General features: G+C 49.1%; 1 protein-coding gene across 1 annotated transcript; it reads left to right on the forward strand.

Moving 5' to 3' along the window:
• The first annotated feature begins 1,554 nt into the window (after nucleotides 1-1,554).
• Nucleotides 1,555-27,342, forward strand: LOC116957803 (recombining binding protein suppressor of hairless-like). The gene is made up of 11 exons (XM_076073881.1): nucleotides 1,555-2,888; nucleotides 5,254-5,358; nucleotides 8,050-8,114; nucleotides 14,031-14,155; nucleotides 15,662-15,836; nucleotides 16,919-17,056; nucleotides 17,638-17,750; nucleotides 18,142-18,282; nucleotides 18,792-18,980; nucleotides 20,977-21,080; nucleotides 23,507-27,342. Exons 1-11 carry the CDS (start codon nucleotides 2,440-2,442, stop codon nucleotides 23,907-23,909), a joined length of 2,007 nt encoding a protein of 668 aa, XP_075929996.1. The 5' UTR covers nucleotides 1,555-2,439; the 3' UTR covers nucleotides 23,910-27,342.
• Nucleotides 27,343-27,692: the final 350 nt, after the last annotated feature.

Genomic DNA, 27,692 nt, shown 5'->3' on the forward strand with positions numbered 1-27,692 from the left:
AGGCCTTGAATGGAGCACGAGGTTGCTGTAAGAAACTTGGAGGGAAAAAGATAATTGATGGGAGTTAATTTTTAAGTGTGGTGAGTGGATGTTGTGACCTGCAGTGTGGTGAGTGGGTTTTGTGACCTGCAGTGTGGTGAGTGGGTATTGTGATCTGCAGTGTGGTGAGTGGGTTTTGTGACCTGCAGTGTGGTGAGTGGGTTTTGTGACCTGCAGTGTGGTGAGTGGGTATTGTGATCTGCAGCGTGGTGAGTGGGTTTTGTGACCTGCAGTGTGGCGAGTGGGTTTTGTGATCTGCAGCGTGGTGAGCGGGTTTTGTGACCTGCAGTGTGGTGAGTGGGTTTTGTGACTTGGTGGGCGACTTCCTCCAACTGCCCAGTAGCAGTGTCTTTCACGAGCCTCTGCCACAGACCGACTCGTGGGTACACGAGCCCCCACTTAGCTCCACATGCACCTTCCCGTACGCCATCTCCATCTCTTCACCCAGCCTGCCGGCCCTCTCAACTCCCTCGGTCGAGCCTGCGCTGTTGTGGGCGAACACGCAGGAGACGGGGACGGAGGTGGCCAGCGAATGAATGCGCTGCTACAGAATGCAGTGCATCCGTGACTGATACATGTGGAAGTTGTAGGTACACGTATGGAGTAATTGGGCGTGGCTTTGCCATATAAGGAATATTGGAAATGGAATTGCGTTTTTAACGATTGATTAAACGAGAATCGAACGATACAAAGCTTGATCCATACACGAACACAGGCACGCATATTCAAAATATAAGCTTGCAGCGCGAATAACTGAGAACGAGTTGCATACAGGGACACGGGAGACATTGGTAGACGCGAGGAGACGGACAAGAACACCGCCGAGTGAGGCTTTGTTGCCTCGCCTCTCAATGCAACCGAATCTGAACGCTGCGCATAGAGCGGTGGGAACGTAGAAACTTAAAGGCGCTAAAGCACAGCTACGTAGCTGTTTTTCGGAAGCGACCAAGCTTTCACAAATAATATAGCCCATTAAAGTGGCTTCTCGTGTCTAAAATTTATAGCAGCCAAAATAATCTAAACGCGTGCTTCTTAATGTGGAGGGAACAACCGGAGGACACGGAGAAATCCTCGCGACCACGGGGGGGAGAGAGTGACACCGCAGACTCCAAATACACGGCAGCAGGCATCGGGGTCTGGATCGAACCCACAACCTGTAGACCAGGCGAGGTCGCATCTAGCCACCGCGGTGAGAGGGATAGTCGTAGGTCGGTGTCTGGATCGCTGTGTGAGTGGGAAAAAGAACAGTGGAGGTCGTAGGCAGAGGAAGGTCTTGGAAGGAGCCCGGGAGTTTAAAGCACGGACGGCTGGAGGGATGTTCCAGACAGTGGGAGCAACAGAGGAAAATGAGTGACCACTGAGTCAATGAAAGGTAACTCGGGGAGTGCACAGGAAGCCTGGACGGGAATGAAGCGAGATTAGAGGGGTGACACGAGAGGGGAGAGGCAGGAGAGTGAGTGGAGTGAGATGAGTGGGGAGAGTGCGTGGAGTGAGATGAAAGGGGAGAGGTGGGAGAGTGAGGGGAGGGGTAGGCAAGAGTGAGTGGATGGGTGAGGAGCGGTGGTGTTGCGGTTAGCGCGCTGCACTACGAACTTGGCGACCCGAGTTTGATTCCTGCTTACGACCAATAACAGTGGCAAATGTGTGAACCGGTACTGGGCCTCCCCTAGGGCGACTCAGCCTTAATTGAGTGCCTCGTAAAAACATTAACAATACGGAGACAAAGGCGTTGTGCTGACCACCCACCCCATCGTGTGCCGTACCGGCCGTCATAGGTGTGGGTGGATAAGTGAGTGGATGAATGAGTGGGTGGGTGAGTGAAGTTGATTAGTGAGTGGGTGATTTAGTGGGCGAGTGTAAAAAGTGAGTGGATGGGTGGTTGAGTGAATGCATTGGTAAGTGGGTGAGTGAGTGGGTGAGTGTGATCTTGCGACCCGCAGTGTAGTTGCTAGTGGGACACACGTGGGCATCCCGTGGGCACAGTGTCTTGTTGACCGCATCATCTTACACGGGTGGAGGAATCAATGATGTGCGGAGAGGACCGTAGTGGAGGGGGGCGTGTAGTGGGGGGGGGGCGCGTGGGAACCCCAGGGCGACGCGCATCTGGAGACTCAGCTGATAACGAGGGGAGGTCATAAACGAGAGAGGGGGGGGGGCAAAAACAAACAACGAGAGAGTGGAGGAGAGAGAGCGCGTGGAGTAGGCAAGAGATTGGGGAAGACTTACGGAGAGAGAAGAGGATATTGGAAGAGGGGAAGGAGAGATACAAAGGCGGTCGGGAGTGAAACGTGTCGACCATGGCCCGGGAGCTCAGCTTCATGGAGGAGCTGCTGCTGCTGCCCCGCGAGCACGAGGGAGTGGAGGCCCCCCACTTCTCGACGAGTACGCGGCACCCGGGACATGGCTAGCCGTGGGTACTTCGTGGGTTTACGTGGACGTGGATACATGGACATGGTTACACGTGGGTACGGCTGGGTACATGGACATGTGTACACGTGGGTACGGGTGGGCACACGGACATGGGTACACCTGGAGACGCGAGGGTACACGGACATGGGCCCACGTGGGCACACAGACGTGGACACAGGGGAGGCGGGACGATGCCACCCTGCCTCCCTGCGTTGCCCCTTTTTTTTGTTGCCAACAGCGGACGAGGAGATAGATCCGTCCGCGGCGGGATCTCTGCTCCCCTTGGGGGGCTCTCTGGGCCCCCAGCTGGCGGGACCCCCACTCACCCCCACCATGGCTCGGTACGAGATGCTGCAGGCCGAACCTGAGTTCGCCTGCACGGAGGAGCCGGCCGCTGCCTGCGTGCACGCTGCACTGCCCGCGCTCACCTGGGACAGCAGGTGGGTGGGTGCGTGGGCAGAGGTTGATGATGACGGTCAGGGTGATATGCTCGGTGATGGTGATGGGTGGTGATGGGAGGTAATGTTAGATGATGGTGGGTAATGCTAGGTGATGTTGATGGGTGATGTTGGGTTATATGTGATGCTAGGTTATTTTGGGTGATGTTGGGTGATTGTTAGGTGGTGATTGGTGATGTGTGATGTTGGGCGATGTTTGGTGATGTTGTTGGGTGATGCAGGTGATGTTGGGTGACATTGGGTTATATGTAATGCTAGGTGATGTTGATGGGTGATGTTGGGTTATATGTGATGCTAGGTTATTTTGGGTGATGTTGGGTGATTGCTAGGTGGTGTTGGTGATGTGTGATGTTGGGCTATGTTGTTGGGTGATGCAGGTGATGTTGGGTGACATTGGGTTATATGTGATGCTAGGTTATGTTAAGTGATGTTGTTGGGTGATGTTAGGTGGTGTTCGGTTATCTGGTTTTGTGATGTTGGGTGATCCATCATAGGAAGTTTTTTGGGTTAGATCGCGTAAATATATAAATGTGTCGTTAAAACCCACCACCACCCGACACAACCAACTAGTAAGGGTTATCACGTAAACAGAACGTGGCCAATTCGTCACTAGTACAGCACACCGGTGTGTTGGAGAGGCAAGCTACAGCATTTGCAATCTGAGTACGACGTTTCGCCAGTAATTATAACTAGCTTCATCAGGCGACAGTCAGATTTGTGGAGAAGTCCACCTGTTTTGTTCCTTATATAGAGGCGTAGATGTGGTGACCACGCTTCTGCGCTCTTGCGCCTACAAAGGGGAGCATGCTTCAATCGGGATTACCGTTGGTACGGCTATTTAAATACACACAATACACAGGAAGGAAACGTTCAAAGGGCTCGCATAATCCACATGTGTAGCGTCGGATCGCGTATGCAGACGTAGCGTTGGATCGAGTATGCAGATACCGCCGGTATCCACTTACCTGCCGTTCGCCTGAGTCACTTACCTGTAGTTGCAGCCAGAGGTCGGTGGGGTGTGCCAGCGAGTACATAGGGGATGGAGAGGGAGCCTGACCCAAGAGAGGCGGGGTTCCCCTCCCCTCACCCAGGTGGGGGGCTGGGAGGGGGCCTTCCAGGAACTTCTGGAAGGTTCCAGAAAGAGGGCGGTACCAGGGGGGCAGGGTTCCCTGAAGGTGTATAAAAGGGGCACCCCGGGTACGAAGACTGAAGGCCAGCTATACTAGGACCCTGGGATTTCGAGTCCACTGCCCTTGTAAGGGTCGGGTCAAGCTTGGACCAGTGGTCGGGACCACTGGTCAGATAGCCTCCCCTAGGCCACTGATAGCCGGCGGGCTGAGAGCCAGGTTACCGAGTGTGGACGTTAAGGGGAGCCGTGGAATAGTTTAACAATAAACCGTGTTGCCACTACGACAACGTCTCCGTCTCCATACAAACTCACTACACATGCATAATGTACGTTGCCTCAGTAATACCCTCCCACCCCACAAATCTGGCTGTCGCCTGATGAAGCTAGTTGTAATTACTGGCGAAACGTCGTACTCAGATTGTAAATGTTGTGGCTTGGCTTTCCAACACACCGGTGTGCTGTACTAGTGACGAATTGGCACGTTCTGTTTACGTGACAACCCTTACTAGTTGGCTGTGTCGGGTGTTAGCGGGTTTTAATGAGACATTTACGCGATCTAACCCAACAAACCTCTATTATTGATGATATTGGTCGCGACAGCCTATGTGTTAAAATGTTGGGTGATGTTAGGTGATGTTCGGTGATGTTAGTTCATGTTGGGTGATGTGTGATATTAGGTGATGTTGGGTGTTGTTAGATGGTATTGCGTGATGTTAGGTGGTGTTGAGTTATGTGTGATGTGGTGATGATGTTCGTTAAGATGATCGCAATGATGATGGTAATGATGATGATCGATGATGATGATGGTGGTGGTGGTAATGATGATGATGGTGGTGGTAATGATGATGGTGGTAATGATGATGGTGGCGGCGGCGATGGTGCTGTGGTGTACATGGTGGAATGGTGGCGCAATGGGGAGCGGTGGTGCAGCGGTTAGCGCGCTGTGCTACGCAAGAAACCCGGCAACCCGAGTTCCATCCCAGCTCACGGCCAACATCACCGACGATTATCTGAACCGGTCCTGGTCCTCCTCCCCTAGGTCGACTCGGCCTCAAATTCGAGTGTTAAACATCGCCACTGGGGAGACAAGGCGGCCAGGCGTGGTGCTGCCCAGCAGCCCCCGTCGTGTGGCACAGGGTGCTTGCTGCTCGCTAACAGCACTTGACCACGAATGTGTCGAAGGCTACACGGGGGATCTTTGTCTGTCCTTGGGTGCAGTGGGTCGTGTGACGGAGCCTCGCCGTGGCCCGGCGCTCTGGGGTGGTGCTCGGTTCTCATCCTGCACGCGCGCGTCGCTCAGAAGTCGTACGGGAGCGAGAAGCGGTGAGTCGCCCCACCAACCGCAGCGCCACCCATCACTACCGTAAATACACTAACACTGCCACACATCACTACCGTAAATACACTAATACTGCCACCCATCACTACCGTAAATACACTAATACTGCCACCCATCACTACCGTGAATACACTAATACTGCCACCCATCACTACCGTAAATACACTAATACTGCCACACATCACTACCGTAAATACACTAATACTGCCACACATCACTACCGTAAATACACTAATACTGCCACCCATCACTGCCATAAATACACTAATACTGCCACACATCACTACCGTAAATACACTAATACTGCCACCCATCACTACCATAAATACACTAATACTGCCACCCAACACTACCGTAAATACACTTATCTTGCGCCACGAGCACGACCACACTCCCACACATCACTGCTTGTAGCTAAGTTACCCAGCAGTGCGTCTCGTCTCTCACCGCGTCTCGGAAGCTCAGATGGGGTTGAGCCTGGACAATGCCGAGTCAGGTGCGGCCACCGTGCAGTGTAAGACTGACTGGTTGTTGAAGGCGGCAGAGGGCAGTGCAGCAACAACAAATAACCTAATGTTGTACTGTACTATGTGACAACGTATCTACGTATTCTTAGCTCTTTCGGTAAAGTCACGTTGAAGGGAAACAATAAAATATATATATAAAACAATAAAAATTCTCACGACGTTTCGACCATAACACAAACACACCTGATGACGACCGTTTGTGTTATGGTCGAAACGTCGTGAGAATTTTTATTGTTTTATATATTTTATTTTATTGTTTCCCTTCAACGTGACTTTACCGAAAGAGCTAAGAATATGAATTACTGCAGTCACGAAAGCTTTAAATCAACATATCTACGCTCCGATCTCTGTTTGTCCTGGAAGAATCCAATCTAACAATTCTACTTTTTTATTTTACCAGCTAAGGCCCAGTGAGCTATGCAGATCACTTTTGGAAAGCGACCTGGCCATCACAGATGATAGCTAGCTCAACAGAAATGCATTATCATCATGTGCGAATGTATAGCAGCAGTCCAAATACTCTAAACGAGTGATGTGGATTGTAAATGTGGAGGGTAAAACCCGGAGAACCCGGAGAAAAATCCACGCGACCACGGAGAGAGAGACACGCAAACTCCAAATATCCATAATTGAGGTTTTTTGGGGGGGTTATATCGTGTAAATATAAATGTGTCATTAAACCGCTGCCACCCAACACAGCCAATTTAGTTAAGGTTTGTCACGTAAACAAAACGTGGCCGATTCGTTACGAGTACAGCACTACACCAGTGTGTGTTGGAGTGTAAACCCACTAAAACATTTTACAATTCTAGTAGAGTGATGTCTTGCCGGTAATTACAACAACCAGCATCATCATCAGGTGGACAGCCACAGAGAGTTGCGGATAAATCCTCCTCCTGTGCTGTTCTTAAATGAAGGTGTCTACAGCAGGCATTGTCAGGCTCCGGAGGTTCCTCATCCAGCAGTGGATCAACGAAGGGTGCGGTGCGTGTACAACTGAGCACTGGTGCAGGGTCTGTCTCTGGGCTGGCCTGCTGATGAGCAACCACCCCTCTCTCTCTCTCTGGGTCCTCGGTTTTTCCCTCCATATTTAAAAACCTGTGACTAGACCAGTGGTTTTCACCCTTTTACTGTAGCATAGCACCCCTTTGGTTCTCAGTCGTTAACAAAAATGTACACTGTTAATAACTACACAGGGTTTGATGAAACAACGCAAGTTGTAACATCGTCAATATCAGTATCATCAACATCGTCATCAATATCATCGACATCAACATCGTCATCCTCATCATCGGCATAATTAACGTGCCCATGCTTAATTTGTGTTTTCAATTATTTACCTTCTAAAATAATCTGGCCATGTCTCGCTACCCCCCCCCCCCCAGAAAGTGCATCTCGCAGCACCCCCATGGGGTACCTTGGGGTGACGTGCACCCCAGGGTAAGAAGAACCACTGCTCCAGATTATTTTGATTATTTTGCTACTATAAATACCCAAATGATGGGCCACTTTGTGGAGCAGCTATCATCTGTGATGCCCAGGTCGCTTCTGAATAATAAGTTAATACCTTAAATAAGTTACAAACAAGTTAATAAGTGGGCTTTGTCTGGTAGGATGGTTTAGTTTTACGTGTATGTGTGTGCGTGATTTGTTTACACTTTTTGTACTTTGCACTACCATGCTGTTTGTGGACTGTTTATTGTTGTAACGTTCTTGCCCCGTGCCCCTACTGGAGACATCTGCGAAAAAGAGCCTCATAGCTCATCGGACTCTTCCAGTGTCAATAAATATTCTAATTCTGTCTAGATTATGTAGATTATTTTGCTGCTATAAATTTCCACATGATGATGATGATCATAAGCCACTTGGTTGGGCTCTCATTTTTGATAGCCAGGGTCGCTTCTGAAAAAATAGCGACAGAGCTCAGTGGGGCCTTACCTGGTAAAATAAAAAATATATAGTTTAATCAGTATATAAATATTTTAATCAATTTTTTTACAATGCCTATATTTTGCACTCCTTTCGTGTCTGTGTAGTATTTAACGTTCCGACCACCCGTGCCCCCTACTGGACATCTGTAAAAAAAAGAGCTTAATAGATCTTCGGATTCCTCCTTTCAGTCTAAGTACGCATTGTGCGAGCGAGCAGGTTCTTCTGCCCACCGCCCTGTGTCTACCTGCACGGGCCTGGCTGGAGGAGACACCAGGGGCCCGGTGAGGCCTGGGCCACACGCAGCTCACTGGGGACCAAAATCACCGCCTGGGAGGCTTCGCTTTGAATGGGAGCCGCTCAACCCCAGGGGGCTGAGCTCTGGAAAATAACAGCGTTGGGTTGTGATGCGGACAGTGGGCGGGGCTACACGAGCAGTGAACAGCTACCGGTGTTGTGGGCAGTGCTACATTGGCAGTGGGCGGGGCTACATACATAGTGGGCGGGGTTACCTGTCCAGTAGGCGGGGTTGCCCATGCAGTAGGCGGAGCTATCTGAACAGTGGGCAGGGTTACCAGAGCAGTGGGTGGGGTTGCAGGGGCAGTGGGCGGGGCTGTGTAATAGGGGGAGGGGCGTGGCAGCTGACTTCCGTGTGTCCCGGTTGAGCCTCGCAGACTTTAGAACTGTAGGACCGTGTGTGTGTGTCCATGTGTGTGTCCATGTGTGGGGAGCGATAGTGTAGCGGTTAGCGCGTTGCGTTATGAACCTGGCGACCCGGGTTCGATTCCCGCTCACGGCCAACACCAGTGACGATTATCTGAACCGGTCCCGGGCCTCCCCTAGGTCGACTCAGCCTCAAATGAGTACCTGGTGTGGTGTGTAAACATTGCCACTAGGGAGACAAAGGCGGTCGGGCGTGGCGCTGGCCACCCACCCCCTCGTGTACCGTTCCGGCCTTCATAGGTGCTCGCTAACAGCACTTGCTCCTACAGTCTGTCAAGGCTATATGGGGGATCTTTGTCTTTGTCTTTTGTCCATGTGTGTGTCCATGTGTGTATGTCCATGTGTGTGAGATGGAATCTGCCTCAGTGGACCGCGATCACAAATCGCTCTTTAATTCCATAAAAAAGTAACTTGCAGCGCAACACCTATTGCCATCATTAGGGGAAAGAATAGTAATCCAATCTCCGACCCCCAGAAACAGGTTTGCAGATTTGCTGAGCATTTCTGTGAGGTCCTGGGGGAGGGGAAATCCCTCAGCATGGAAAATATCATGGGGCAAAGTGGGGATGACCCTGCTGAGGCTGCGGTGCCTCAAATATTGGAGGAAGATGTCACCCCCTGTGAGTGGCTGGCTGAGGTGCCATCTGTTGAGGAAGTACTGAGAGCAATCCAGAGTCTGAGACCAGGAAAGGCACCGGGCAGAGATGATATCCCAAGCGAAATGCTGAGGGAGGGTGGCGTTTGTGCACATCCTGTCCTATATGACATCATAACAGTCTGGACCACTGGATGGGTTCCGCAGGATTGGAAGGATGCCCTGGTGGTCCCCCTCTTTAAGAAGGAGGACCGCACAGACTAACGACTACAGGGGCTGCCAGGTAAAAATGTGCATGTTAATGTAAAACCATTGAGCGGCCTCCACGGCCAGCGCCCTGAGGTGGCTATGTTAATGTGAGAGATTAGCATGTTAATGTAAGAGATTATCATGTTAATGTGAGCGATTAGCGTATTAATGTGAGAGATTAACATGTCAATGTGAGAGATTAACATGTCAATGTGAGAGATTAACATGTCAATGTGAGAGATTAGCATGTTGATGTGAGTGATTGGTATGTTATATGGATGGCTTCATGACCAAATCTTTGTTGATGGCCAGTGGGTTTGCAGAGTACCTTCGTCTTAGAAAAATCAATTTCGTGTAAGCCCACAGCATTAAAACAATGATCAGCCACGGCCAAGGTATTGGTCCTACCATGTTTCAGATCTGCCATATGTTCACGAACACTGTCCGAGACATGTCGCTTAGTTTCTCCAATGTAACTACTGCCGCAGACACAGCTTAGTTTGTAGACACCGGGGTATTGTTTGCTCATGATTTTGGAGATATTTTTGGTGACCCCTGCTATGTATAGCAAGATGATGGTTTTGATTGGGTCCTCAGATGGTTCTTTCCTAACGGTTGAGTTAATAGCTTTACGGATTGCGTAATCTGAATATCCATTCATCTTGAGAGCTTTGTGTACGTGTTTCAGTTCATTGGCTAGGTGATGATGGTCGGAAATACATCAAGCTCTATGGTGTAGAGTTTTTTATGAGGGAATTCTTCTGGGAAGGATGGTGGTTGGAGTCAGGTTTTATATTTGCATCCGTATCGGTGACTTTCCTGTAGACAGTGTCCCATTGAGCCATCTGGTCTCCTTTAGATTAAAACATCCACGAATGGTAGCTTGCCATCCTTTTTCATCTTCATGGTGAATTTGATGGTTGGATGTATGGAATTGATGTGGTTGAGGAATTGGTTCAGAGCTGGTCGGCCATGTGGCCAGATGACGAATGTGTCATCTACGTACCTCTTCCACAAGGACAGACGTAGAGTGGATTCCTAGATGGCATCTGTCTCAATTTTTCCCATGAAAACATTGGCTACAATTGGAGATAAGGGAGAACCCATTGGGGTACCTTCAACTTGTTTGTAGAAAGTTCCATTCCAGGTGAATTAAGTGTTGGTGAGGCAGTGTCTCACCAGGGCCGGTACATCAGCATTCAGTCCTTGTTGGACCAAGTCATCAATGATTGCAATGGTGTCAGGCACAGGAACAGGAGACTACATGGAAACTAATGAGCAAATTACCTGGAGATATTGAGATGTCCTTAATTAACGATACCAAGTGAGCTGAGTTAAGTACAGCTGAGGTGTTCTTACCAGTGAATGGTTATAAGGTCTCAGACAGAAATCGGGCCAGTTTGTAGGTGGGTGTGTCAATGGTCGAGACGATAGGACAAAGGGGTGTACCCTCTTTATGAATTTTTGGTAAGCCATACAATCTGGGTGGTCTAGTAGCAGAGGGTTTTAAGGAGAACCGCTTGGTTCAGTTAAATATGTGGAATCGGTGATGATATTTTTGGTTTTCGTAACGAGGCTGTTGGTGGGATCTCTTTAAATTTTTGTATAGCTACCATCATTAAGTAGGTCCTGAATTTTGTTATTGTATGTGGTTTTATCCATGATGACTGTGGCATTGCCTTTGTCGGCAGAGAGGATAACGATGTCATCTCTCTTTTTTAATTGGGAAATCTCAAAGTGCTTATCCTTACTGATGTTGCTAATAGGTATCTTAGTGTTTTTGAGGATTGCAGCGATTTCCGATATTGCCACGTCTGTAGTAATGTGTTCCAAACCCTTAAGGGCTATGTCAACCTGGGCAATGATATCATCAACTGGAATGTGTATAGGGGTGATTGATAATAATCTTGTCAACATCTACATTTTTAACGTGTGGTTCTGGCTTTTTCTTGGAAAGGAGGTTGAACTTGGAAATCAGGTTATCTTTGCATTTAGCTGATATTGAGGCAGCTGAAGAGGCTGTCATGTTATCTACATGTTCCTAATCAGATGTAGACATTTTTTCAGTCAATGTTAAGTGTAATTTCAGGAGAGTCTTGTCTAAATTATCTAGTTCAAATCGGAGCAATCTTATTCTCTCTGAGTTCCGGGCTAAGCCGGCCCTGAACAAGATCCGTTTAACAATGGGATAAGTGACAGCAGCAGATGTCAATGTAAAGGCGATCGGTATTACCTTAGTGTCGCGGAATCTCTTCAGAGCTGGAGGCTGCTGCTCTGCGATCTGCCATTAACATGCTAATCTCTCACATTAACATAGCCACCTCAACGGTTTTACATTAACATGCACATTTTTACCTGGCAGCCCTTTGATTGGTGGAAAACCCACCACCGTCGCGGTCGCTGCCCACCACTTGCATTAACATTGGCTGCTGACATTTGGGCTATGCCCAATTCAAACCTTTATAAACAGTTTGCCTTGAGAAGCTAACCCCCTCTTCCTGATGACGAACGTTTTGTTGCGATCGAAACGTCATAGTTTTTGTTATTTTCTTAGAAGCTATCTATATGACTTTACCGAAAGACCCAAAGAATAAGGATTAGTTAATTATTCAACATTGCCTTGCCAGGCACGCTGAAGAGAGGCTTGCGGAGCCCCAATGTGGTTTCAGGAAAGTGCGGTCGGCACAGATGCCATATTTTCTGTCTGTCTGCTACAGCAGAGGTGTAGAGAATTCCATCAAGACCTACATCTTTGCTTTATTAACCTGGTCAAGGCCTATGATACCATCAGTAGGCCTGGGCTCTGGGTTGTTCTTCATGATTTCGGAGTCCCTGACCCTCTGCTCACGATCATTAATGACCTTCATGATGGTGAGTGGGCCCGGGTAAAGCTACGTGTCCGGAGTCGGAGCCATTCCCTGTATACCTTGGTGTGCGACAGCGGTGTCCTCTGACTCCGACATTATTTAACATCTATTTTAACCACGTAGTTCGTGAAGCCTTCAATTGCAATACTGGAGGAATTTCCATCTGGTACAGATACAATGGGAGGCTGATCGATGCCCGGGTGCGGTCAAGGGATGGCTCCGTATTGGTCAAACATGTTACGTATGCCGATGATCTGGTAACTAAGAGGTGGGGCCTTACCATCAGCCCCACCAAAACTAAGCGCCTGCCTGGGTATTTTGTACCATTGGACACTCCACCCCCACAACTCCCAATTGGTGATGGGGCAGTTGTGCAGAGAGTGGAGAGCTTCCCATACTTGGGCAGTCTGCTTATGAGTGGCTCTGGTTTGACAGCAGAGGTCTCACTCCGAATCAGTCGAGCGGCATTATCTTTTCATCGGTTGCGTAACGCTACCTGGTCTGTCACTCCACATGAAGCTTCAGGTCTTCTCAGCCATAGTCATGCCCTCCCTTCTCTATGCCTGCGAAACGTGGACGCCCCTAATGGAACATCTTCATCGGTTAGAAACATTTAGGCTAGCCTGCCTACGATCCATCCTGGGTTTAACCAGGCTAGATTGTGTGAGGAACTCACAAATCCTTGAAAGATCTGGACAAAGTCCCATCACGCATGGCCAGCCACCGATTGGCTAAATAGCTTTTGTTCGGTCGACATCAAGGGGGCTAAATGGATGCGGCATGGGTTAGAGAAGAGATGGAGTCATGTGGTACAGGAGGACGTGGAGCTGAGTGGACTTGCCGATGACTGGAACCGGTGGCGTCAAGATCGGCCTCTGTGGAGGAGGCTCGTGAAGGATGCTACTGGGCAGTTGGAGGCAGTCACCCTCCAGCAACAACGGAGGGCAGAGGAGCAATGCTCACAACAACGAGCTGAGCGCCAGGTGGCTAAGGCACAACAAGTTGGCACAGTAGGGGGCACAGGTGGTGGATCGGCCAGTCATCTCAGTCAGTCAACCCATGGCACCTGCGTCTACCCCATGACCTACTGCCAGCGGGCGTTCGACATATCACGTGGCCTCAACGTGCACATACCTGGCACAAGCGTCGTGGTGACGTCACCACCACTTAGTGGTGAATGGCGGTTGTTGTGTGTCCGTGTATGTCCATGTGTGTGTCCATGTGTGTCCGTGTATGTCCATGTGTGTGTCTATGCGGTTAAAATGCAACAAGTTGTCACAGTGGGGGTACAGCTGGTGCATACCTGTCCTGACACCTCCTGACAGCGAGCCTTCGATACTTCACGTGGCCTCAAAGTGCACCTGGCCTGGCACAGGCGCTGTGGTAACGTCACCGTCACTTAGTGGCGAATGGCGGCTGTATTGGTATTTGTCTGTGTTTGTCCATGTGTTAGTGTAGTGTGTGTGGGGGGCGCTAGTGTCGCGGTTAAAGCGCGGCGACCTGAGTTCGATTCCCGCTCACGGCCACCAACACCAGTGACGATTATCTGAACCGTCCTCCTTCTGTAGATCGACTCAGCCTCAAATGAGTACCTGGTGCGGCGCGTAAAAACATCGCCACTGGGGAGACAAAGGCGGCCGGGCGTGGTGCTGGCCACCCACCCCCTCGTGTGCCGTGCCGGCCTTCATAGATGCTGCTACTCGCTGCTAACAGCACTTGCCCTAGCAGTCTGTTAAGGCTACGTTTTTGTGTGTTGTGCCCCCTAGATGGGGGGCCCGTGGCTGTGGTGGCCTGCATGGGGATCCTGCAGGAGGGGGGGGCAGCTGCGGGGCCGCGATGCGAGGAGGCGCAGAGAATCCCGCTGCAGCAGCAGCAACAGCACGCGGGGATGGTACGACAACATCGTCATCATCGTTATCATTGACATTGTCATCAGCATCGTCGTCATCAACATCGTCATTGGCATCATCGACATCGTCGTCATCGTAAACATCGTCATCAGCATCGTCGTCATCAACATCGTCATCAGCATCGTCATCAACATCGTCATCATCGTTATCATCGACATCGTCATCAGCATCGTCGTCATCAACATCGTCATTGGCATCATCGACATCGTCGTCATCATAAACATCATCATCATCAGCATCGTCATCATCAACATCGTCATCAGCTTCGTCGTCACCAATATCGGCATTGTTGGCATCATCGTCATCAACATCGTCATCAGCATCGTCGTCATCAGCATCGTCATCAACATCGTCATCGGCATCATCGACATCGTCGTCATCGTAAACATCGTCATCAGCATCGTCATCATCAACATCGTCATCAGCATCGTCATCTATCAATATCGTCATCAACAGCATCGTCATCAATATCGGCAACATCGTCATGGGCAATATCATCATCAACATCATCGACGTCATTATCGACATCGTCATCACCAACATCATTATCGTTATCGTCAACATCGTCGTCAACAACGTCGTCACCACACATCGTCGTCATCAACATCGGCATCGTCGTCGTACGCATCGTCATCACATCGTAAATATCATCAGCATCATCGTCATCAATATCATCAACATCATGGTCATCGGCATTGTCGTCATCAACATCGTCATCAGCATAATCAACATTGTCAATATCATCAGTATCAACATCGTCATCAACATCGTTATCAGCATCATCATCAACATCAGCAGCATCATCATCATCGAAATCAATATCATCAGCATCCTCAACATAATCATCAACATTATCAGCTTCATCAAAATCATTATCACGCTATTATACGCATCACCACTATCATCAAAATCAACATCACGACCATCATCACCATCGTTATCACTGTCGTTAACATCATCATAGCATCATCACTATCAGCATCATCATCAGCTACCACTCCTTACCCACACACAAACACCCGTATTAAGGTATGCACATGAGTGGTGGCGTAGTGGTTAGCGCACAGCATGTCTCTCTATCTGTCTGTCAATCTGTGTTTCTCTGTCTGTATCTGTCTATCTGTGTCTCTGTTTTGCTATCTGTGTCTATCTCTGTCTCTCTCTGTGTGTCTATCTGTGTATTTCTATCTCTCTGTGTCTCTCCTCCCTATTTGTCTCTCTCTGTATCTATCTGTCTATCTATCTAGATCTCTCTCTCTCTCTGTGCAATTATTTGTGTCTCTTTCTCTCTGTCTCTCGCTTCTCCCCGTTTGTCTCTCCACCACCGCAGAGTTTCGGCTGTTCCAAGACCCTGTTCGTGTCGATCTGTATCTCTCTCTGTATCTATATATCTGTATATCTTTCTCCGTGTATCGCTCTGTCCGTGTCTCTCCTCTCTATGTGTGTCTCTCTCTCCCTTCTCCCCGTTTGTCTCTCCACCACCGCAGAGTTTCGGCTGTGCCAAGACCCTGTTCGTGTCGGACCAGGACAAGAGAAAGCACTTCCGTCTGGAGCTCACGCTGGGGTTGGTGGACGGGCAGGAGATCGGTTCCTTCCTCAGCCGAACCATCAAAGTTATCTCCAAGCCATCGAAGAAGAAGCAATCGATCAAGAACGCCGAGCGTGCGTGCTCTGTCTGTGTGTGTGTGCCTTCCTGGGTCGACTCAGCCTCAAATGTGTACCTGTGTGTGTGGTGTGTAAACATCGCCACTGGGGCTGTGTTGTTTGTTGGTGATGTTGATGTTGGTTGTTTATCCTGTTATTGATTATGTTTTTTGTTGTTAATGTTGTTTGTTGATGATATTGATGTTGTTTGTTGATGATGTTGCTTATTGTTTGTTGATGATGTTGGCTTTTATGTTGGTTGTTTGTTGTTGATGATGTTGGTTGTTTGTTTGTTGATGTTGTTTGTTGTTGATGATGTTGGTTGTTTGTTGATGTTGTTTGTTGTTGATGATGTTGTTTATTGTTTGTTGATGTTGTTTGTTGTTGATGATGTTGGTTGTTTGTTGATGTTGTTTGTTGATGATGTTGTTGTTTGTTTGTTAATGATGTTTGTTTTTATGTTGGTTGTTTGTTGATGATGATGTTGGTTATTTGTTGATGTTGTTTGTTGATGATGTTGTTTATTGTTGATGATTGCTGTTGGTTGTTTGTTGATGTTGTTTGTTAATGATGTTTGTTGATGTTGGTTGATGTTGTTTGTTAATTATGTGTTTTGACGTTGGTTGTTTGTTGATGTTTTTTGTTAATGATGTTTGTTGATGTTGGTTGTTTGTTGAAGATGTTTGTTGATGATATGGTTGTTTGTTGGTGATGTTTGTTGATGATGTTGGTTATTTGTTGATGATGTTTGTTGATGTTGGTTGTTTATTGATGTTGTTTGTTAATGATGTTTGTTGATGTTGGTTGTTTGTTGAAGATGTTTGTTAATGATGTTGGTTGTTTGTTGGTGCTTTGTCATTTGTCGATGATGTTTGTTGATGCTTTGTTGTTTATTGATGATGTTTGTTGTTGATGATGTTTGGTGATGTTGTTGTTTTTTTGTTGATGATGTTTGTTGTTCATGTTGGTTTGTTGACGTTGTTTGTTGATGATGTTTGTTGTTCATGTTGGTTTGTTGACGTTGTTTGTTGATGATGTTGGTTGTTTGTTGATGATGTTTGTTTATGATGTTCATGTTGTTGGTTGTGGTGGTGCCCCAGTCTGTATCCCGTCAGGGTCACGCGTGGCACTGTTCAACCGCCTACGCTCGCAGACTGTGAGCACGCGCTACCTGCACACACAGGGGGGCGGCTTCGTCGCCAGCGGGCAGCAGTGGGGCGCCTTCACTCTGCACCTGGGTGAGGGCACGGGGCACCCATGGAGGGTGCTGAACTGGTGGTGGTGATGGTGGTGGGCTGGTGGTGATGATCCCGTGGTGGTGATGGTGGTGAAGATGATGATGGTGTTGGTGGTGATGATGATGATGGTGGTGGACTGGTGGTGATGGTCCCATAGTGGTGATGATGGTGGTGAAGATGATGATGGTGTTGGTGGTAATGATGATGATGGTGGTGTTGGTGGTGATGATGATGGTGGTGGACTGGTGGTGATGTTCCCGTAGTGGTGATGATGGAGGTGATTGTGGTGACGATGATGTCGCCAGCAGGCAGCAGTGAAGCACTTTGAGCCTGCACCTGGGTGCGGGCACGGGGCACCCACCGGGGGTGCTGGTGGTGATGGTCTTGTGGTGGTGGTGGTGGACATGGTGGTGATGGTGGTGGTGATGGTCCCGTGGTGGTGATGATGATGACGGTGGTGATGGTCCCGTGGTGATGATGGTGGTGGTGGTGATGATGGTAGACTGGCGATGGTGGTGGTGATGATGGTGGTGATAGTCCTGTGGTCATTATGATGGTGGTGATGTCGCGTGCGAGAGCAGTGGAGGACTCGAGGCCTATGCAAGGAGGCTTCTCGCTGCGTGATGGCTTCGTACGCTACGGGGCGAGTGTGCGGCTCGTGTGCCCAGAGAGCGGCCTGGCACTGCCCACCATGGTGACTCACCCTCTTCACCACCCTTCTCACCACCCTCCTAACCTCCCTCACAACCCTTACCCTCCTCATCGTCACCCTCACCGGCCTGGCATTGCCCACGATGGTGACTCACTCTAACCCCCCTCATCCTTCTCATCATCATGACCCTCATCGTCACCCTCACCGTGACCCTCATTATCACCACCCTCATTGTCCTCACCCTCGCTCTCATTGTCGCCCTCCTCCTGTCTCCTCATCAGCATCCTCCTCACGTCTCCCCCATCGTTATCAATCTCCTCGCGTCTCTCTTCCTCATGCTCGATCTCAACGTTGAGAACCCTTGGTCTGTCTTCCTCACCAGGTGCATCTCAACATTGAGAAACCCTTGCACTGCCTTTCCCTCCCCCGCCAGGTGATTCGGAAGGTGGAGAAGCAGAGCGCCCTGCTGGCCGTGGACGAGCCGGTGTCCCAGCTGCACAAGTGCGCGCTGCTGGTGAAGGGCAGCGCCAGTGCCTACCTGTGCCTCTCCAACGACCGCATCGTCCTCTACCGAGTAACTCCCCACCACCCCCTCGACCCCCCCTACCCCTCCATTGTCGCTCCCCCCCCCTTCCGCGCCTCCCCCAATCAATTAGTTGCCCCCCCCCACCCTTTCATCATCGCCCCACCCACCCCCTCGGTCGCTCCCCCACCGCTCCGTCGCCACCCCCCTCCCCTCGGTCGCCCCCCCACCCCTCCATAGCCCCCCCACCTCCGTCACCACAAGGATGACCGCCGGAGTCCGCGTGCTGATGGTTTAACAGCTCCGTGCAAGGCGCATCGCGGCCCATTTGTGGCCGAGCCTCTCTGTCGCGTGTAATGAGCGTGGGCGGACATTTATACACGCACTCATGGGACCGTCGGATCTTGCGGTAATCCCGGGGGGGGGGGGTCACGACACATGCCCAAGAATCTCGTACACACGCACACACACGTACACGCACCAAAGCACACACGTCTCCCCGACGGCCCATGAAAGAGTACGGGCGGAGTATGGACTTTCGCCTGTGGTGCGCGCCACAGGCCTCTCCGTGCGCCCGCGACCCGGCACGGGAGCTGCTGGGCGACGGAGCCTGCTGGACCATCATCGGCACGGAGCGCGTGGAGCACAACTTCTTGCAGCCCGCCGGGGCGGCGGGGCCGGGGGGGGGTGGCCCCCTACCCCCGCAGCTGGGGCCAGTCACCCCCATCCCGAGCATCACTGGCTTGGAGGTGTGCCCCTACTTACAGAGATACGCAGCCTGTTGGGCAGGCGCTCACTCTGCCCGACAATGATAATTATTATAATCGGATCATTATTGAAGTATCAGTCAGAATAACAATTAGAATGATAATTCAATCGTGACTGCAGGAATTCAAATTCTTGGGTCTTTCGGCCCCACCCACCTCCTCGAGCTCTCTAGCTCCCTCTCGATCCCTTTTGAGAGCTCTCCCTGGACACGTGATCACCCCCTAGCCCCCCACCTGGGGCCGTCTCTGTGGACACTCCAGATCACGTGTCTACGGGGTCAACCAGAGTGCCATGGCCCGGGGCAACCCTGTCCCTGGGCTGACACTCTCCCGCTCCCCCTTGTGGGAGCCCACACTACACACTATGCGTGGTGCCCACGCTATCCCAGCTCTCACCAAGCCCCGCTAGGGCTGGTACTATATCCATCTACGGGGTGTACGCGATGACGGCGCATCGCACACCGTGCTGTGCTAAAGCCGGCATCACGCAGCAACCCACCCGGTGCTCTCTGCGACGTAAGGATATCGCATGCCACGGCCCTCCCGGGCCGGCACCATACAGTGCCATCGCCGATGTCACTACAATTGGAAGGACATTATCAACCAGTTTAAGTCATAATTGGCGATGATGTTCCCATTCTACCACCTTCCGATGTTAGTTGTGCTTTTCGCCCATTTCAAACTTGCGCTTTCACAGTTACTTCGCTCGCCGACCCCTTGGTTACGGCTCTGCGATCTACCATTAACATGCTAATCTCTTTAACATGCTAATTTTCACCTGGCAGCCCTTTGATTGGTGAAAAACCAATCACCGTCGGGTTGGCTACCCACCACTTACATTATCATTGGCTGCTGACATTTGGGCTACGCCCAATTCAAACCCTTATAAACAGTTTGCCTTGGAAGCTAACCCCCCTTTTCCTGAAGACGACCGCTTGTGTTGCAATCAAAACATCGTAGTTTTTTGTAATTTTTTTGTTATTTTCTTTGAACCTATCTACATGACTTTACCGAAAGACCCAAGAATATGATAATTCAATCATTGTTGAAGTATCATTCAGAATAGCAATAATTCACTGTGTAACAAAACATTGTTTTGTTCCTGAGTAGTGTCATTTCCTAATTGGTTATGCCTCAAAAGTACATAAAATGGCTATTATTCCCCACAAACTTTGCAATTTTTTTATGAGAAAACGTGTGCATTTGTGTCTTTCGTTCACATAAAGTCCTGGCTATAAAGCAAAGTTTTGGTTATAAAAGCAAAGTTTGTAGAGAATAATAGACATTTTCTATACTTTTTAGGCATGAGCAATTAAAAAATAACACAGTACCCAGGAACAAAAATTGTGTTACATAGTGATATATAATCAGAATAACAATAATTAGAATGATAATCCAATTATTATTGAAGTATTATTTAGAAAAACAATAATTTAAATAATAATAAATTGAAGGATAGTCGAATGATAATTCAATTGAATTAAAAAAATGATTGCATTAATATCATTCTCATTATATATCGTGAGAATTATGTAATTATCGATATAATGATAATGATTGGTAATGATTGAATGATTTAATTATTATAATTGTTATGATTCAGTACGTTCAGAGGCAGCGCAGTGGTCACACTCGGTGCAACCTCGTGGCAAGAAGGATGCCCGTGTTCGATTTCTGACTCAGGGCGCCTCTCTCTGTGTGGAGTTTGTACGTTCTGCCCCTCGTTCTAGTGAATGAGTGTGCGTGTGTACTGGGGAGCGGTGGTGAGGCAGCGGTTAGCGCTCCGCTGTTCTACGAACCCCGTCGAACTGGAGCTCGATTCCCTCTCACGGCCAACACCGTGAGAGGGAATCGAGGTCGACTCAGCCTCAAGTTCGTACCTGGTGCGGTGTATGTGTGTGGGTGTGTGGGATATGTGTGCGTGGGTGTGTGGGTGCACCGCTTGACATGGGAGTACGCGGGCGCTGTTGTGTGACAGCTGCATGGCGGGGGTGACGTGGCTACGCTGGAGCTGACCGGGGAGCACCTGGAGCCCGGTCTCAAGGTGTGGTTCGGCGCGGTGGAGGCTGAAACGCTCTATAGGTGAGGGGGCCACGACACTCTGCGGACGCCTTCACAGCAAACAGGAAAGAGCCCCGGGGTCGGTTCCCCGACTCTCGGGCACCGTTCTGTGTTGGGGAATTCTGTGTGCTTTCGTGAGTGAGAGTGTGAGAGTGTAAGTGAGTGAGAGTGTGTGGAGTCTGTGTGTTCCAGAGAGTGTGAGAGTGAGTGAGAGTGAGTGAAAGTGTGTGGAGTCTGTGTGTTTCAGTGAGGGAGTGTGAGAGTGAATGAGAGTGTGTGAGTGTGTAGAGTGTATGTGTTCTCGTGAGTGAGTGAGAGTGAATGAGAGTGTGTGGAGTCTGTGTTCCGGTGAATGAGTGAGTGTGAGAGTGAATGAGAGTGTGTGAGTATGTGGAGTATGTGTGTTCCAGTAAGTGAGAGTAAGAGTGTATGTGTTAGTGAGTGTATGTGAATGTAAGAGTATGTGAGAGAGTGAGAGTATGTTTGAGTAAGAGTGTGTGAGTGTGTGGAGTGGTAGTGTAATAGTGGGGAGTGGTAGCGTGCTGTGCTACGTACCCGGTGATCCGAGTTCGATTCCCACTCACGGCCAACACCAGTGACGGTTATCTGAACCGGTTCTGGGCCTCCTCTAGGTCGACGCAGCCTCAAATGAGTACTGGGCAGACAAAGGGGGCCAGGCGTGACGTTGGCCACCCACCCCGTCGTGTGCCTTCATAGGTGTTACAAGCTAACAGCACTAGCCCCAGCAGTCTGTGAAGACTATACGGGGGATTTTTGTCTTTTTGTCTTTGAGTGTGATAGTTCTGCAATGGGTTTCCTCCGGGTTCTCCGATTTCCTCCCATAGCCAAACCCACCGACACACACACAGTGGGCACAATGTAACTGGTGCAGCTCCCAAGCTTTGGAATGCAGTCGCGTAGAGTTCCAGATGCAATTCGTGGACAGCCAACTTCGTGAATACCGTGGGAATACCGTAATGTGATTATAATACCTAAATCTGATTATAATACCGAGGGAATATCGTAATTTGATTATAAAACCGAGAGAATACTATAATCTTGGCTTAAATCTTTCGTGACTGCAGGAATTCAAACTCTTTGGGTCTTTCGGTAAAGTCACGTAGAGAGAAAAATAATAAAATAATGATAATAAAATCACGACGTTTCGATCGCAACACAAGCAATTGTCTTCAGGTAAAAAAATACAGCAGGCGGACTGCTGAGGCAGGAAGAAATACAGCGAGAGAGCTACTGCAGCCATTGGATTGCTCGAGATGAGAGATTAGCATGTCAATGTGAGACGGCTCCCGCAGCGGCGGCTGTGTTAATGAGAGACATTCAGCCTATTCAACAACGAGCGCCATCGTCGCATCGAGGAAAAGGGAGCAGCAGCTATGTTAGTGAGACATTTAGCCTGTTAATGTAAAGACATTTAATAAGGTAATGTAACTACATTAACACATTGACATGATAATCTCTAATCGCGAGCAATACAATGGCTTCTTCAGCACTGTAAGCATGGGGTTACATTAACACATTGACATGCTAATCTCTAATCTCGAGCAATACAATGGCTTCTTCAGCACCGTAAGCGTGGGGTTACATTAACACATTGACATGATAATCTCTAATCGCGAGCAATACAATGGCTTCTTCAGCACCGTAAGCGTGGCGTTACATTAACACATTGACATGATAATCTCTAATCTCGAGCAATACAATGGCTTCTTCAGCACTGTAACCGTGGGGTTACCATTAACAGTTTGACATGATAATCTCTAGCAACACAATAACTGAGGTATACCTAGCTCTGCGATTTGACATTTACTTGCAAATTCCATCTCTAGCCCCGCCCACTTACCCTTGGGTTGTACCCATCTCAACCTTTATAACCTTTGGCTGCAGTAGCTCTCTCGCTACATTTCTTCCTGCCTCGGCAGTCTTCCTGCTGTATTTTTTCACCTGAAGACGATTCCTTGTGTTGCGATCGAAACGTCGTGATGATTTATTATTTTATTATTTTTCTATCTACGTGACTTTACCGAAAGACCCAAAGAGTACGAATACTATAATGTAATTATAATAATGTGGGAATACCGTAATGTGATTCTAATACCGCTCACTAATAATAATGTGGGAATACCGTAGTGTGATAATTATAATACTGAGGGAATACCATAATATAATTAGAATAATGTGGGAATACTGTTACGTGGTTATAATACTGTAATCTAACTATAATAATGAGGGACATTGTAATGTGATTATTACATAAACTAATTATAATAATATGGAATACAGTGATGTGATTATGATATCGAGGGTATATTGTAATATCATTATAATAATGAGGAAATACCATAATGTGTTTATGATAATGAGGGAATACTGTAATTACCACAACATACATTCCAAAAAAAGTTACGAATGGTGCCACCTCCCCAAAGGCCGCCGCGGGGCCTCCTGTGCGCGGTCCCCGACGTGTCGGCCCACGGCGGCGAGTGGCGCTGGGCCCTCCAGCCCACGCGGGTCCCCCTCACGCTGGCGCGCCCCGACGGCCTCCTGTACCCAACAGCCTACAGCTTCTGCTACACACCGGAGCCCGCGTGGGCCCTGCCGGCGGCTTCTTCATTCGACTGCGGCTCTCCGCCCACGGCGGAGCCCGCCCTGGGCCACGCGTCGACGTTGCCACCATCTTTGTCCTCCTCGTTTTCGTCATTGTTCGCCTCCTCCGGTGGGCTGGGGGTCGTGGAGGCAGCAGCAGCATCAGGAGGAGGAGGAGATACGATCCTGAGCTCCATTCACCAAGAGTTCACGAGATGCGGACTTCATCTGCTCGCTCAGAGCTAGAAGATGCAGACCTCATCTGCTCGCTCAGAGCTAGACGATGCAGACCTCATCTGCTCGCTCAGAGCTAGAAGATGCAGACCTCATCTGCTCGCTCAGAGCTAGAAGATGCAGACCTCATCTGCTCGCTCAGAGCTAGAAGATGCAGACCTCATCTGCTCGCTCAGAGCCAGAAGAAGCAAATTTCATCTGCTCGCTCAGAGCTAGAAGATGCAGACTTCATCTGCTCGCTCAGAGCTAAAAGATGTAGACTTCATCTGCTCGCTCAGAGCAAGACGATGCAGACCTCATCTGCTCGCTCAGAGCTAGAAGATGCAGACCTCAACTGCTCGCTCAGAGCTAGAAGATGCAGACCTCATCTGCTCGCTCAGAGCTAGAAGAAGCAAACTTCATCTGCTCGCTCAGAGCTAGAAGATGCAGACTTCATCTGCTCGCTCAGAGCTAAAAGATGTAGACTTCATCTGCTCGCTCAGAGCTAGACGATGCAGACCTCATCTGCTCGCTCAGAGCTAGAAGATGCAGACCTCAACTGCTCGCTCAGAGCTAGAAGATGCAGACCTCATCTGCTCGCTCAGAGCTAGAAGAAGCAAACTTCATCTGCTCGCTCAGAGCTAGAAGATGCGGACTTCATTTGGAACCCCCTCCCTCTCTCTCCCCCTGTATCTGCCTTCTTCCTCCCCCACCCCCCCCCATTGTCTGCTCCTACATTAGCGCTGGCTGACTGGCTGCCCCGCCCTTGCTGTTTGCGCTGCACAAACTCACCTCCTCCCAACTCTCCCATTGTTTTGCTCCTGCATTAGCGTGTTGCTTGCTTGTCCACCACCCACTCACTTTAGAACCCTTATAAGCAGTTACATTTGGAGGCTTAAGCCCTCTTTTCTCTCTGCCTGATGAAGACCACTTTCGTTGCGATCGAAACGTCATGGGTTTTTTGCTTTTATTTTTTCAACTTATTAATATTTTAAATTTAATTTTCCTATTTTAATCGTGGTTTTAAGCTTTAATTATTTTCAATTTATATTATTATTTTAATTTGATTATTTTTTTTGCTTTCTATCTACGTGACTTTACCGAAAGAACCAAGAATATGAATAAGACTTCATCTAGTAATAGGTTTTACCCTTTTAACTGGCACAAAAACTGACACCTTTATTCAAGGCATCATATTTGCAATAACCACAACACAAGCAGTAAAAATGCAAACAAAAAAGACAACTCTGATAATAATATGCACTGTCCTTGAATTTGATTGGTCAACACCCGAGACGGCTTTTCTTAGAGCCTAGTCTCCACTGGTGTTGGACCAGAAGACGCCAAAAGGCGTAAAACTCAAAAACAGCACACTATCAGAGTATTGAGGGCTCGGGGTGAGCATTTACATTATGAGACCTCCTTTGCCACTAACAAGATATAGTTATAGGTTTTACCCTTTTAACTGGCACAGTACAAAAACACAATAGTAGTGCATTGTACTAGAATGGTAAACAAATTATACAAAAATAAACAAATAAAACTAAACCATCCCCATCCTACCAGGCATAACACATTGGGGAATTAATTGAGGCTGAGTCGACCTAGGGGAGGCCTAGGACCGGTTCAGATAATCGTCACTTGTGTGGTGGGAATCGAACTCGGGGGTCCGCGGGATCGTAGCGTAGCACAGCACGAACCGCTACGACGCTACCAGCTCCCTTAACAACAATTCCATTCACAATCACGATGGCAGCGTTACGTGGGTCAGGATCTCGATGCCAATGTCGAAGTCTGCTGCTGATGCTATTTACACGACTAGAGAGAGAGGGCAGAGAGAGACTTCATGTGTTGTCATTGTTCCTCCTCCTCTGTTGAAGCAACGCAGACCACATTGAAGTAGGTTATTTGAAACAACAACAACAACCGTCTTCTTTGGTTCTTTCGGTAAAGCCACGTAGAATGAGAATAAAATAATACATTGATAAAATAAAATAACACAATAATATTCTCACGACGTTTCAACAACAACCGTGTTGAGTCTGTTGCAGAAACTGTCTCAGACTCAGGATCCTGGTAGCGGTGATCCAGGGTCTTTGGGCCGGAGGCCGTACCGCACGCGACGTTTACAGGGGAGGGTACAGCACAGCAAGCGAGAGGGTACAGCACAGCAGGCGGGCGATCGGCGCGAGCCCGCGGGTCGTAGTCGGGAGTCGATTGGGGTCCGTTTAAGCCGGTACGCCACTGATCAGCGAGATAGGATGGAGCAGATCGATGGGGGCTCTTGAGAAGACGAGCAGGAGGCGCGATGACGTCTGCGTCTCGAACAAGGTGCTTACTTAACGACAATCATCATGAATAGTTATCATCGATAGTTAATCGTCATCTTTGATATTGACCAATGATGTACGTGGGGCCGTTCGTGCGAAATGCATCCCAGAGTGCTCAGAGGGAGTTTGCAGCGTGCGCAGCTTTCGCACGGCGGTGCAGGAAGCCGCAGGCAGCGGAGTGGGAAGGCGGCCAGACAGAATGGACAACCGCCAAGAACTTGCCCGAGCTCTGTGGTCCTATATTTAGATGTTTGGCCAGGAATGTTTTACGCTGGTACGATGTTAACTTACAATGGGTGGTAAATGTCCCATGGGGGTGCCAGATGCTCTTTCTGGTGGGCGTGCGAGATGTGGCAAAAAACATTTTTAGAAGGTAAATCATCTAAAACACAAAATAAGCACGGGACACGTGAAGTAACACAATTTGTTTCATCAAACCCTATGTGGTTTATGAACATTACATTTTTTTTCAAAGATTGAGAACCAAAGGAGTCTATAGGCGGCGGTAAAAGGTTGAGATACCGCTAGGTTTAAAACGCATTTGCTGCTTACTCTTAGAGTGAGAAAGGGGAAGATGATACTTGGAGATACTTGAAGAGGCCCCCGCCCCCCGCATATTTTTGAACTAGAAGGAAAACCGCGTTGCCGATTAACCACAAAAAAAATATGACGATCGGTTTACATGTGTAATGACAGGGTGACATCTGTCGGCCTGGAGTGGTAATTGCCATTATGGTGGCATTACGTAACGCCTTATTATAAGGGGCGCGTATCTGCGGTAAAGGTGAAAGGCGGAGTCAGTCGAAAAACTCCAGGAACTGGCTCGAGGGTTCTGGAAGGGGGCGTGGCCAGAGGTGGAGCTTGGCCATGCCGGGGCGGATATAAGGAGGATCGAACCAGAGGTTCGGGGCTGTTTGGAGTACTGGGTCCAGGCTGCGTCGCTGCCCGTCATCATCTCTTTGTTCTCCGACCACGTGGCTGATCTGCTGCAAGACCCTCTTTGCCGCTGTTGCTACGCTAGTCGGACAGCTGCATAGTTGTATGTGATGGGGCTGTGAGTGTTAGGATCGCCTATGTGTAGCTGCATTACATAATGTATCACCCACTGTGCTCTTAATAAATAATTAAGCCTTCTACTCAACGTGTCTCGAAAGTCGCTCACTACACAGATGTAGAGGTGCTAACTACTCACTGTTGGGTAACCTGCATTGCCACTAGGTATCAAAGGGGCAGTGCAGCATTACCTCTGTGTGAATAATGGTTGGGGTCAGACGAGGTGAAGTGGATCATAGCCACAGTTTGGTAAGAACCAATCAGACAGTTCCACGTGGGAATGTGTGATTGGTTACACCTGGCCACGAACGAGTATGAGAAGGGTGAGCGCGCAGAGCGCAGGGAGTTCTCCCCCTACACGAAGACCGAAGCCCGGGCTGAAGATAGCCAGGACCCTGGACCCAGCCTTCCAGCCCTTCTGAGGGCTAAGGCT

This window comes from Petromyzon marinus, chromosome 43 (genome assembly GCF_048934315.1).
Source record: "Petromyzon marinus isolate PM22_M1 ecotype Great Lakes invasive population chromosome 43, UKy_Petmar_22M1.pri1.0, whole genome shotgun sequence".
Taxonomy (NCBI): Eukaryota; Metazoa; Chordata; class Hyperoartia; order Petromyzontiformes; family Petromyzontidae; genus Petromyzon; species Petromyzon marinus.

Bases quoted from the DNA above. Each gene is read 5' to 3' on its own strand.
- LOC116957803 (XM_076073881.1), top strand. From the start codon at position 2,440: ATGGCTAGCCGTGGGTACTTCGTGGGTTTACGTGGACGTGGATACATG. The intron at 15,837-16,918 runs GTGCGTGCTCTG...GTGGTGCCCCAG, and splicing joins ATCGATCAAGAACGCCGAGC to TCTGTATCCCGTCAGGGTCA. The intron at 21,081-23,506 runs GTGAGGGGGCCA...ACCTCCCCAAAG, and splicing joins GAGGCTGAAACGCTCTATAG to GCCGCCGCGGGGCCTCCTGT.